Source organism: Ambystoma mexicanum, chromosome 4p (genome assembly GCF_040938575.1).
Source record: "Ambystoma mexicanum isolate Mex_15411 chromosome 4p, UKY_AmexF1_1, whole genome shotgun sequence".
Lineage (NCBI taxonomy): Eukaryota > Metazoa > Chordata > Amphibia > Caudata > Ambystomatidae > Ambystoma > Ambystoma mexicanum.
In genome coordinates, this window is record NC_090927.1 from 1,129,152,914 (window position 1) to 1,129,166,325 (window position 13,412).

Consider the following 13,412-nt stretch of genomic DNA (forward strand, 5'->3'; position numbering starts at 1 on the left):
AATAGAACCCCTCGTCTAAACAAAGATTATCTTGTGTCACATGTGGCATTGCTTGGTCTTTCCTACAATTCTAGTAAAGTTGCTAACTGCCTCACAACTTGGAAGTAATAAAATGCCAAAAAACAATGTGCTTTCTGTAAATAAGCCACATGTGGTAATGGAGTCTGTGACAGACTGTAAATAGCAACCTGAAATAACACATGTAACATTAGGCGTTGCTAGTCTTTGCTTATAAAGAAATCATTGGATAATTGACTAACTATAAAGACTGGAGTTCAACAGTTGGTTTCAAAATTAATGTTCCCCTATAAAGCCATGTCCAGAAGGAAAGTGTTGTGGATTGGAAGTATACAAGTAGTCTGGTTGTTAAACAATTTAATGTGAATGTTGTTTATATAATTTAATACCAATAAAATATTTGGTCCATGAAGAGGAACCTCATAGAAATGGTGATGCCCTTTTCCGAAAGACCAATTTCAGTAAAGTTGGACTTTCTGAAAGGGAAATAATGTGACTAAATAGGAACGAATACTGTTATATGACCCTAAATGTGTCCGCCACCATATTCAATTTTGTTAAAATTCCAGTATACTTTTTACATAGAATCTAGTGAGAGAAAGAGCCTTACAACAAGACAAACTCAATGTTTAACGGAAGTTGTTACGTCTGTATTAAAATTTGTATAATTTGTTTTTTCTTAGGTTGAACAAAATCGAATGAAACTATTAAATGACAAAGCAGTAGCAAACTCACAACTACTAAAAAAGCTGGGCCAGCTGCTGTACCTCACTAATTTAGAGAAGGTAAGACAATCAAATTGGTGGATGTGTTATCGCCACATTGCTTTCAAAATACTTGATGTTTGAAATTAACATTTTGGTAAGGGTCAACTTTTTGTCTATATCGATAGAACCCTGTCCTAGTTCCATGAAGGATTGGTTGCTCCATACATATTTGTTAAGTAAAGCAGCAGTGTGCAGTGGTGGCAGGTATGAGCTTGAAAGGTGAGCAAATAAGCAGGTCTAGTAACAGGACTGTTTAAGCAGCTGATCATGGTCCTCAAAGGTATGGCTCTGTATGATGGATATGTGGGAGGGGGGAATTGTGAGATGGAGTAATTTCTTCCTTTATCTCTTAATATTCTTGCTGTGCTGTTTTTGAGAAAACACTAGATGTCTATAAAGAAATAATTTGCTAATTTAACTGGTGCAGGAGGCCATAGTCACATGAAGCTGTTTATCTTAAAGACTCTGCCTTTACGCAGATTTAGTTTTAGGAACTGTTGCTTTGTTTTTCCCTGAAAAATGGGCAGAACCCTCTTTTTCAGTAAGGGGGCTTGACTCTAGAGGGTTAGGAGGTATGCAGAAACAAGGAGAGATAGTTATAGGCTACCCTAGACATAGGCGTGATTCGAGGTCAACACACATTTGCAGCAGGGCCAGGTGAGTGCTGGCTCCCAAAAAGGAATGTCACCGTGGAAATGCAGAAGTAAACAAAGATTTATTTGAAATTAAGAAGACATATATACAGTAGAGGATGCCATAGCACGTGGAATATGCATGGTCAAGACTTTTGTGGTCTACATATATGGTGGGTTAGTAAACAGAAGTGACAAAATATTTAATTTCTTGTATTGTTTAACAGTAACAATACATTAACATTGTCGACACACTGATGAGTGTTTCTGGTTCGGTGTGTAGTTGGAGGTGGGCAGTGGCTGTACCAGGTAAGCAGCGCTGCCGGGATATACTGAACTGTCTTCAGGATAAGAAAGTCATGGTCAGGACTTTAATTGAAAAGGGCGTCCACCATGTCAGGCAAGTTAAACGCCTTGTCTATAGAGCTTGATTTGGTGGATGTGTTATCGCCACGTGTTATCGTAGGCTTAGTAGTATCTGCGAGTGAGTTAAGGGTCAGTAAAATAAGGGGCAAAAGCTTAACTACCGTGATGTTCTTTTTATTTCTTGTGAGAATAGCACATATCTGTAACAATAGTTATATATCTGCAGCCGTCAAAACCACCCCTGTGTTGGTCAGAAGTGCTTTCACTTTGGTTTTCCTGATTTCAAATGAACTGTGCATTCTGGACTACCCGACAATGCGAAAGGACTTGGATTAATCCAGTGAAAAACTGGGGCAGTATTCCTATTGTTCTGAACCGCTGTTATGTATGTCTTTAACTGGGCTTCTTTTATGAAATAATGTTTGCCATTACATTTTGGATGTAGACCATAAATCACTTACACATTATGGTGGTAAAGAGAAACAAAATGTGATAGAAAGAGAAAGACAGCAGGACATGAATGCAAATAGTGCACCAGAATTACAAAAGACGAGCTTTGTGTGGGTCCCATTACTGAAGTGAAAGCCCTGATGCCTGTGGGCTTCGGCGCCCTACAAATATATAAATAAATACAATAAAGGTGTTATGGTAAACCAAGCTTGAGGTATTTCTTCGAAGCAGTTTGTGTTGAGTAGTTCTATGCTGCTATTGAAAACAGTCATGTTGCTGTATTAATGTCAGAATAAATCAATACTCTACAAAAGATGGGTATTGTGGTATGAGGCAAATTATAATTATAGTCAATCTCGAATTTTGCTGCTATCTGGATATTTTCCCTCCCTCTCCTTGAATGATCTTATGTAAGAGGCGTTTGTTATATTATGTTATCAGGCTTTTATACTGCTCCAAATCCCCACCATAATAGTGTTGGAGCGCTCAAGCTTGTCCATGGAATGGCAAACTCTGGATCACGACAATCTAGGTAACTATCGACACATCACTCATCCCCCCTTCCGAGGTAAGATCATTGAGAAAGCGGTAGCCATTCAACTGCAGCAACACATCGACATTCTCCTCCAAACCTACCAATCCAGGTTCAGACCCAGATGTAGTACGCAGACGGCAACCATACAGGTGGTCGATGATGCCCACCCCTGCCTCCTGGTTCTACTCGACCTCTCGGCCGCTTTCGACACAGTAAACCTCTAGGCGCTCACGGACACACTACATTGGCTCATGGGGATCAGTGACCTTGTCCTACTTTTGTTCAAGTGCTGCCTCGCCAACCGCCAGCAGTTTGTCCAGATGTACTCCTCTAAATTTCCAAACCTACCCGTCACCTGTGGAGTCCCGCATGGTTCCATCCTCTCTTCAGTGATCTTCAATCTATACATGGAGCCGCTGGGCACACAACATTCACATCCACTAAAACGCAGATGACACACAGATACATTTCAAGATCGACTCCATCAAGAACATCAACATGCTCAAAACTTGCATCTCGCTGATCCAATCTTGGATGTGCAGTGCATACTTGAAGCACAGCCCCTTCAAGACCGGATTCCCAATCCTCACCAACAACACCGAACACCCATACATACAGACCTAGATATCAACCATGAACCATGAGGGCTTCACACCTGAGCTCACCTCCTTCAATGCAAACCTAGTTATGAAATCTCAGACAGCTTGGTATCGGCTCTCCCTCATGCGGAAAGTGAAGCCCTCCCTCCAGACAGCTTTAGATCCACCGTTCAAGCACTGGTCCTATCCCACCTGGATGGGGGAAAATGCCCTCCTCGAAGGCCTCCCGTTGTCCTTCCTTGTGCCGTGAGAAGTGTCCTACTTGCGGCTGCATGCCTCATCAAGCGCCTACGCAGATATGACCACATCACCTCGGGTCTCATCAACCTTCAATGGCTCCCACTGCATGCATGCATGCATCAACTTCAAGTGTTGCTGCATCATCTATAAGGCAGTCGTCTTCAAGTTACCCAGCTACCTCACGGAAAAACTCAGCATCTCCGGCAGACAGCACACCACCAGAAGCCAGGACACATGTAGACTTCAAATCTGCTGCTGAAAAAAGGAAAGGGCCAGAAAATAAGCCTTCTCTGCCTACTCCCCAAGTCTATGTAACCTCCTCCCCGTCAGCATCAGACTCACACCTACGCTCCTACAAATCAGAAAATAACTCCTCTTCAAGGAGTCTCTCCTCCCCAACACCTAGATCACGTCACCCCCTGCACCACCGGACTCGCTAGACACTGTCTGCCCCTCTCCTCCCCTCCCCCCAACCCTGTACAGCTCTACCCCCCCTGTGCCCTTCTGGATCCTATGCCCTGCTGTATATCTTGTCTGTAGTTAACTATGAAAACCGCTCCGTTATGCATCTGTACAGTTGTATACCTCTGTAAAGCACTTTATTGTGTATCTGTATTGTGTGAGATACCAGAGGGTGTTCTCACCCGCTAGCCTCCAGGGATCTCTCTCACAGGTGGCCACGGCATGGCCATTGCCTTTGGATCCAGACCCCGGGGGTCGACCAGTGCGGGGAGATCACAGCCGATGGTGAGATGTGGTATTCCCACCTTTTTTGTACATCCAACCCCTCCTATTTTGTAAGATCCGATGAACCAACTTCCCCCTCCCCCTTTCTGCACAAACACTAGGCCGAGGAAGACTGCGACTGAGAGTAACAAGACTAACTCTTATACGTCGTACTGGACATGTGCCGCTAATCGGGTCAGGCAAAGTCAGGCACTTGACTTCAAGTGCACACTCCTGATTCCAATTAGCTGTCCTCAAATGGATAAAAGGCAGAACCTAGAGACACACTCTGAGCAAGGTGGAACATGAGTATGAGCAGAACTTCCGGGGCAAAGGCGAACCTACTGGAGCAGAGCGACGGACCAAGGGACGAGAGCAGCAGGCCGAAAACCCCAAGAGTTCCCTACTGGAATTTGTTGCCTCCACAAAGCCACGAAAGACACGTGGAAGCCAGATCAGAATATCAAAGACTGCATTGTGTTCCGAGGATGCTAGGGACCCTCCCGGGTAAATGACAGAGTTGGGGAGGCGAAGCCAAGCCTGTGGTACTTACCTTGACTCATGAATTGGAAATCAAAAAGCAAAGAAAACCGCACACAGCCGTTGAGTTGGCAAGCGACCTGAGAGACCGGTGTGTTCTAAGAAAGATTGATGTTTGCAACAATATATTGCAAGTGAATGCTGCACGTGTGTGGATGAGACACAAGGAAAGGCAGACCTACAAATTAACTTTAAAGCAAGAACAGCGGTGGTATCAGCGTTACTGAGTAACAGAGTGGTCAGGCGAAAAGGAGTAGCCCACTCGAAGGTCTCTATGAAAGGTGCATTGTTTGAGGTGATAAAAGTAAATGAACTGCAAAAGCAAATGCGAACGAAGTTGACCCCGAGAGAAGGGGAGAGGAAAATCTGATCAAAGAAATCTGGGTCGAAGTGATCCTGCAGTGGTCTGTAACAAAAGCCCCGCACATTTGAAAGTCTTTGATATCTGAAAAGTGGTCTGAGTCCGATTGAGGGAGACCCGAAGTGCAAAAGTTCGGGCAAGGGAGGCTTGGCAAGTGTTGTTGAACTGTGCAAGGTCTGAGCCTGGCAGAGGGGGGCCAACGTTGAACTTTTTGTTTTCTTTGAAGCGGTCTGAGCCCGAAAGAGGAAGTGTGAGCTTTCGTTATGTTATTTGGGAAGACTGGAACAGGAGTCTTTAACATGGAAGGCCAGGCAGGCTTCAATTCATGTTCCAAACTGTTTTCAGTGTTAAAGCCTGAGCCAGAGTGCGTCATCCTGCCTATAAAGACTGCCTTACTCCGCGCTGTTTAACTGGTGGAGGAGAGCTGATTCAGCCACATTTATTCTTTGTAAAACACTGGTTTTCCTTTTCTATACATATCTCCTTTACACATTTTATTGTACAAGATATAGGGCAGGCATTAAGTTTTGTTAGCATAGGCCATTTTGATTTGACAAACTAAGACGGTTTTCTTTATTATATTATGGTCGAGACTCTCCCCATCCTAGTTATAGGGCAACGTTGGACTTTTTCCATACCCCACAAAGTTAATAAATGTTTTACCCATTTTATCTTTTGTGTCAGTGTCATACTTGTTTTACCATGCCTCCCCTACAATGGTTGTATTCCTCTGTAAAGTGTTCCGTTGCTTCTCAAAGCTAGGTTTTGCTCACTAAATACCATAATGATAATAATAATAATGATAATAATACTGTGCCCTCGCCAAGGGTATCAAGACCGTAGTCTTGTGGAGAAAAGAAAATGAGCAAGGGAAAGATAAGAGGTTGGAAAATCAGGAACCAGGTGCTTAGGGCACAGGGGAGGAGGGATGCAGCAGGTGAAAAATGTTTTGGGATAGCATTGGTGCATGCCAGTCCTATTATGTGGACCATGATTCTGCGAAAAGGAGGAGGTCGATATGTCCTTAAGTGTTATGATAATTTGTTTGGGTTTCCATGGTAGATTTTGAGAACGGTAAGTTAGTACACTATGTAATGTGGGATGGATGTATGAGGGGCTCACGTGTTTGCTTGGTCAATCCTGGAAATTTGGTGGCTTACTTGCCTGGGCGTCTCTATACTTTGTACTCCAGGTTAGACTCCATAATGGTAATTCAGTGACGGCAAAACTTGAGCCAGTAATGGCGTAGTCATGGATAGATTGTGCAACAAGGTAAATGTTGTTGATAACAGACTATGTAAATGGAATGGTCATTTTAAAAAAGGCCTGGCACCTTGATGTAAGAAAGGGTAATATTAAGAGTTTGTTCCATGACAAGTCGTACTAGACTTCAGTTTATTTTAAGGTGATACAGGTTGGTGCCTTACTTGTAAGTACGCTATCAAAGTATATTAATACATACTCTTCTGTAGTGAGAAAATATAGCCTGAGCTCCCTCTGCAGGATGTGTTCAGTAGATTATATAATGTGGCGTGGTTGTGCTACCAAACAGGGCAGATAGTGAGAGAAGGGCCAGATAGATACCTGTTCTACTGCACTGGGACCCTGTAGACAGGAAAGCTGGACGGAGATATGGGCACATTGAAATGAGGGTAGGTTTTCATCCATGGCTGCTCCAGGATTAATAGCCATGGGTAGGGTTCCTGGAGGTTCAGGAGTCCTGCTAGGACCTGTTGGGAACAGTTGGGAACAGTTATGAGGCAGGAATCCTTTAAGGCTGAGGCTTGGTGTTTATACAAGTTAACCTGCTTAATCCAGCCTTTGGATATCCTTCTATACCTTGGCTGCAGTTTCTCTGTTTTGCTAATAGAGGGCAGCATGCAAATTCCAGGTTAAAAGAGAAGTATAGGGTCTGGTTATCAGAATTTGCTGAATGTATTTCCCCATTCTCAGATTGTTAAGCTTATGACTCAACTACACCTAGGAAACCCTTTGTAACTCCAAGTGAGCAAGTAACTTATTGCCGCCTCCATATTCGAGTAGCTGAAATCCTGTGAATGGCTGTACCAAGGCTAAAAGGAAGTCTACTAGGAAGGGGACGTAGGGGAACAGGAAGATAATTACTGCAGAGACTCTTATCTACAGAAGACTAGTGCTAAGGGTGGCTTGAACAGCACCACACATTACAATTCTGCTTTATATATATGCACTGGTTACCCATCACTCTGGTTAAAACTTGTTGTGCATGTAGACATTTCAAGGACTGCTTTGATAGTGGTGAAGATAGGCTTCCAGAAGAGATTAGGCCCTTCCCCAATGGTCCATGACTGAGTCGCGAACTTTGATTCTGGAAGTGGGGCTCGGGTGACTGTGTGCTCCGGGATTTTCCACTTCATCAGAGAGTCTGCCTGGAGGAAGGTAATAGAGGGTCCCACTAGTCCTCCTTCAGTGGTCCAAAAACATGAGATACAGAAAGGCTCACAAAGGTTAAAAAATGCCCTGGTAAATGAGTTCAGCTCCCAAACCCCAGTTTGTGGTATTCCGTGAGCCGTGTTTTGCAGGAGAGAGGGAGGGCCACTGGTTGACAGCTATGCAAGTGCAGTTTGCAGAACAAACCCCAAAGCTTACTCTTGTGAGAAGGATGAGACTTGTGTTCAGGACAGCTGACTGGGGCTGGAGGGCACATGTGCTTTGCAGCCGCTCATTGGCAGCCCTCTGCATGCCGTTTTGGATTCAGGCAGCCTTCAGAACTTGACAGCATGTCTCCAAAATGGCAGACTGCCATTCTGTCCCCTGTGTACGCCTCCAATCACAAACATGCAAACATGAGAAGTTATTAGTTTGATGGATCCCCTGCCAATCGCAGGATTCAACCCTTCCCCATTCAAGACCCTAATCACCATCTGGGGGGGAAGTGAAAAACTGGGATAGATTGATTGGATAGTGTAGAGGTTGGAGGTGGTCGTCAAGTGTGCGAGAGGAGAAAGTGCAAAATATGGAGCAACGGGAGCAAGGTGGGAAAGAGGAGGAAGGAGCAAGAGGAAAGACAGGAGGAGGGAGATGGAGAAAGAAAGAGGGCAAAGTTGCTGAAGGATCAGGAAAAGAGCAGAAGGATGAGATAAAGGCAAGAATACTTGTACACGAGATGAAGAGCTCAGGAAGGAACACCTACTAAAATATGGATGGATAGAAAAGACTGGAGGAGTGGTGAGAAGTGAATATAATCATCAGAGAGGAGGCAGGACAGAGGAGAGAAGGCAAAGGTTGAGCAGAATGAGGAGACAGAGTAAGCTCAATAGGGAGCAATACAAGCTGAGAGACCCCAAGGCTGGCTAAAACACACAAACCAAATAGTAGTGAAAGCAACAGGAGGTGGTATGTGTAATCAGTGGGGTGAGTAGTGGTGAAAAACTAAGACAACTGGGCAAGGATTGTTGGAGGCCTTGTTTCCATCACCCCAAGAGCTTGCAGGGCTTCAGCACAGACAGCCCTGAGAGAAACTCTGAGAATTAGGCTAGCTGAGGAGACTACAATCCCAGCAGGGATAATGAAGATTCTGAGTCCACCAAGAACACTAAATTTTGCAGCCCAGCAGTCTGAAGCCAAACGACAGTTGACCCATAATCTCCCTAGGGTGTCCAGGACCATTAGGTGTTCCATTAGCCTTGAGCCTTGGTGCGGTCTACAGGAAAGTAAGTCCAACAAGACCGTGCCCCTGAGAAGCTGCTATAATGATGACAGCCAATAGAAATCGGCGGTCACCCGAAATTCGCATGCGATCTGCCCAATAGATAGGAGCAGAATGACGACCCATGAACAGAGAGTGAGGTAGTGTTTTGGACTCTTATTTCAAACACGTTGAACGTTGATGAACACAATAAGAACATTGCCTAAACTGTTCTAACCTCCAACAGTATTCACCCTGAAATTTGATGTTGCTCCGAATTTCAAAATTTAATTGAGCTGATTTTGAGACAGCAAGCGGCCTTCAGGCCCCTACTAGAGCTCTAATGCTTCACTTACCTGGCTGCCTTCTGAGTCCTGAGCTGTTCACCACATCAAGGTGCTTGGACTGAATTTTCAGTTGCAAAGAGAAGCACCTAAAAGCCTGCTTGATGCCATTGAGCCTACTTAAGGGACCAATGTAGTGAACTTGTGGCTAGGGGCTCATTTCTGGGCAATCCTATGTACAGTGACTATCCCCTCCACCCCCCTTCGTTGCCTTGGTCCTGTAATGAAGTCCCATGACGACCCACTACGTGAGCACACACAAATATGGATTCCACCGTGGGGCCTTATTCATAATAGCTTATTTGTGAGTAGGAATTCATAGATATGTGTATCCCTGCCAGAGATCCTGCAGAATATTCCTGGCACGGTAATCTAAAAAGGGCAGATACTGTGAACAATAGCTATTTCACAAAAGTGGAAAAAAAGACCATGGTTTATTTGAGTTACTTTTCTGTGTTGTAGTTTTAGGTCGTTCAGAAGAATGTACTTTTGTACCTGGGGGTCCAAAGGAGTGAAGGTCGAGCGTGGGTGATGTCCTGAGTCAATCTCTCTTTTTCTTCGGGATGCTCCTTAAAGAATGTACGTAGCAGTACTGTCCCAAGGAATCTACGCACTTCCATCTCTGTATCAAATCAATCTGTATGACTAGACGGCACAAATGTGAGACCCTTAGAGAGCAGAGATGTTTGTGTTTAGGACAATTCGGTTGCAGCAAGGTTAAAAATAGGTATATTATGTTGATCATTAGTTACTAGAATGACTGCGTCCTCTGTCTCATTTGTCTCCTCCTGGTTCCATATGGTTGTATCCATGGTGGTGGACCCCAGTTGTCTCCTCCAAATCCTCCTCTGCCTAAAAAGGGTGGTGGGTGTTGGTAGTTCCTTCACGCTGGTTGATGGTTGTATCTGGTGTTATCGTCCGTTGCGGAATCACTGCTTCAGTCTGAGAACACCACCCATCTTCTTCTGAAAGGTCTGGATTGTGTCGAGGCGGTCCTTTGTCTGTTCAGGGTTTCCAAGTAGTTGTCTTTTGTGTATGGGTAAGATACAATAGGGAGATGTGGTATAGAGTGACAACCATTCTAGAACAACTGCCAGAAGACAAGAGAAAAGAAGCACAGTCAATCCTAAACAAAGCTGAAGAGGTGTCAAACCATAGCATAAATATTGCTGTTTTTATTGCTGAATCTGTTTTTAAACAGATTAACAATGGTGTGGTGCTACGGACACATGGATGGCTCTTTTGAGCAGACTTGCGTCCAGAAGTCCAGCATAAATTTACTGACAACTCCTTCGGGGGGGGGGGATAATCTGTTTGGGACGAAGATAGATGATGCACTAAAGGCCATGAAACCTGTTACTGACACTTTGAGGTTGCTTGCCACGCTGCAAGGTCGCAGGACTTTCCGTTCCTTCAGGTATTCATCCGGAAGAGCCACCCCTTCCACAAAGGGAGGCAGAGCATACCCAAAGAGTACTTTCTACTCTCAGGGATACAGACAAACCTTCCAGGGATACCAGAGATCAAAAGACTTCAAAAAAATGCAAAGGCACACGACTACCCAAACCTCCCAAAGGGGATGGCAGGGAAAGCAACAAGCATGATTTCATTCACCAACACAACACTGCGCAAGTGGGGGGAATTGTTACCAAGTATGTACAACATCAGAGGCAAATAACAATGGACAAGTGTGTCCTGGAGGTCATCGAACACGGACACCGGCTAGAATTTACCAAGCACACCCCAAGCATTCCCCGAAACCAACACGCGTCTGCACATCTAAAAGTATTACAAGAAGTAGTAAAACAAATTCTCACAACAAATGCCATATAAAGCATGCCAAAACATCAAAAGGGCACAGGCATTTACTCCGGGTACTTTGTAGTGAAGAAGCCGGATGGCAAGTGGCCTCCCCACACTCGACCTAAAGAAACTGAACAAATTCATCAAAAAATAAGTTCAAAATGGTGAAATTGCAACAAGTAATTAGAGCAATGCAGCTACACGACTTCCTTGCGTCCCTGGAGTTACAGGATGTGTATTTCCATATACCAGTAAATCCAAAGCACAGAAAATACCTAAGATCTGCAGTAGGCCACAACCAATTTCAGGTGCCTTTCGGGCTAAAATCAGCTCCATGTACATTTACAAAATGTCTCGTACCCATCGCAGCGTGCCTCAAAGTCGGGACACCACGTCTATCCATATTTAGACAGTGACCACAGCACAGCAGTCCATCTCAAAGACACAACAGATGCTTCAACACTTGGGCTTTACTATAAATTGCAAGAAGTCCTATATTCAGCCATCCAAGAGGTTAGTCTTTCTTGGTGCGCTAATTCTCAATGGCGGAAGCATGGGTGAGGCCCATCGCCAGACAGAATCAACACATTGAAGTCATTGATCCCCACCTTCCAACCAAAAACATTGATGTCTGTACGCAAGTGCCTTGGTTTAGTAGGCACCATGTCCTTGTAGCATTTCGCTCATATCCAACTGCAGACTCCATATGTGGCCCCTGCAGGAGTTCATCGCCAGTCATTGTTCCCAGGCCACAGAGTCTTGGGAAGACAAAATCCAAGTCACCCCCAAGCTGACATGCAAACTCCAATGGTGGGCCCACAGCCACAACATCACAGTGGGAAGTCCATTGAAGGAGCCGATGCACCAAAAAATGCTGGTCACGGATGCCTCCGTGTCCGGCTGAGGGGCTCACGTCCACCACCTTCACGTCAAGGTTCTCTGGTTGTCAGAAGTCAACACTGCACATACATGTTCTAGAGCTGAGGACAGAAAGGTGGGCCCTTCGGTCATTCCTGTCGGTGTTGCAGGGGTCTAGATTCAGTATTCTCATATACAATATGACCACAATGTAGTATAGCCGAAAACAGGGTGGGACAAGGTCTGCAACCCTATCCCAAGAAGCCCAGCGAGTATGGCACTTGGCCATTGCCATTCGGATCTTCCTGCAGGGTTTCCAGCTCCCAGGAATCCAGAATTATGTGGCGGACAGCCTTAGCAGAGCATCAACGCAATGTCGGCGAGTGGGAGCTATAGGACCGCCAACTCCAGAGAGTGTTTGCACAGTAGGGGACCCCGTCAATTACCTGTTTGCCACAAAACAAAACAAAACAAAACAAAACAAAAAGTGCACACAATTCACTAGCAGAGCTCCACAGGAAGGGTTGATGGGGGAACGCCTTCTCCTTCCCATGGACGGATCTCTTTGCTTACGCTTTTCCCCCAATACTGATAATAATCAAGACACTGCAAATGGTGACAGCTTATCCTTCTTGAGTAGTCCTGATCGCTCCAGATTGGCCATGCCAGACGTGGTACTCGGACTTTCTGCAACTGTCAGAGCGCTGCCGATCAAGCTTCGAAACCATGCAAGCATCATATCACTAGACCACGGGAAGATACTGCACCATGATCCGCAGTCCTTCCCTCAAGTTGACCGTGTGGCTCCTGACTTTGCAGGATTTGGACACCCAACCATAATTCAAGAATGTAAGGATATCCTTAGCGTAGCAAGAGCACCCTCCACCAACCGCTCATGCAAGCTCTAATGGAAGTGATTCTGTGCATGATGCACGCAACAACGTAATGTCACACCACTCTGTTTGCCCGGAACAGTTCCTCCCATACCTGCTAGCTTTGGCCAGTGGGGGACTCACATTCGCCCTTCAAAGTACAACTGGCAGCCATCTCCGGTACACCTGAAAAAGGGGACTTGCACCAGTGTTCAGTGACAGACTTGTTTAGCATTTCCTGCGTCGGCTGTTTCGATCGTTCTTGCCAACCAGGAAGACGGGGCCAGAGTGGAGCTTAAATACTGTCCTAGTGAGGCTCATGAGAGCTCAGTTGGAGCCGCTAGCTACTCTTCACCTAAAGTATACATCATGGAAGTTTGCATTCTTGGTGGCTGTCATGTCCTCCAGAAGGGTCTCGGAACTACAAGCACTAGCAATAAATGAACCATACTTACGGTTTTGCAGGGACAAGGTGATGCCTAGGACCAATCTGCACTTCATCTCCAAGATCCCAATGGAATTTCACAAGAACTCAATGTAAGGGTGCAGAAGTAGGAGGCTGACACAATAGTGGCATGGTGATTGGCAAAGACTTTTATTCGTGCAAAAATAAAGAGGAAACTGAACTCTCCCC

General features: G+C 45.1%; 1 protein-coding gene across 1 annotated transcript in view; it reads left to right on the top strand.

Annotated features, from left to right (window-relative positions):
* Positions 1-13,412, top strand: part of SHPRH (SNF2 histone linker PHD RING helicase) — a 1,474,452-nt gene that overhangs the window by 979,826 nt on the left and 481,214 nt on the right. The window contains exon 23 of the mRNA XM_069606718.1: positions 702-803. Coding sequence (XP_069462819.1) covers positions 702-803 — 102 coding nt within the window. The remainder of the gene's footprint in view (positions 1-701; positions 804-13,412) is intronic.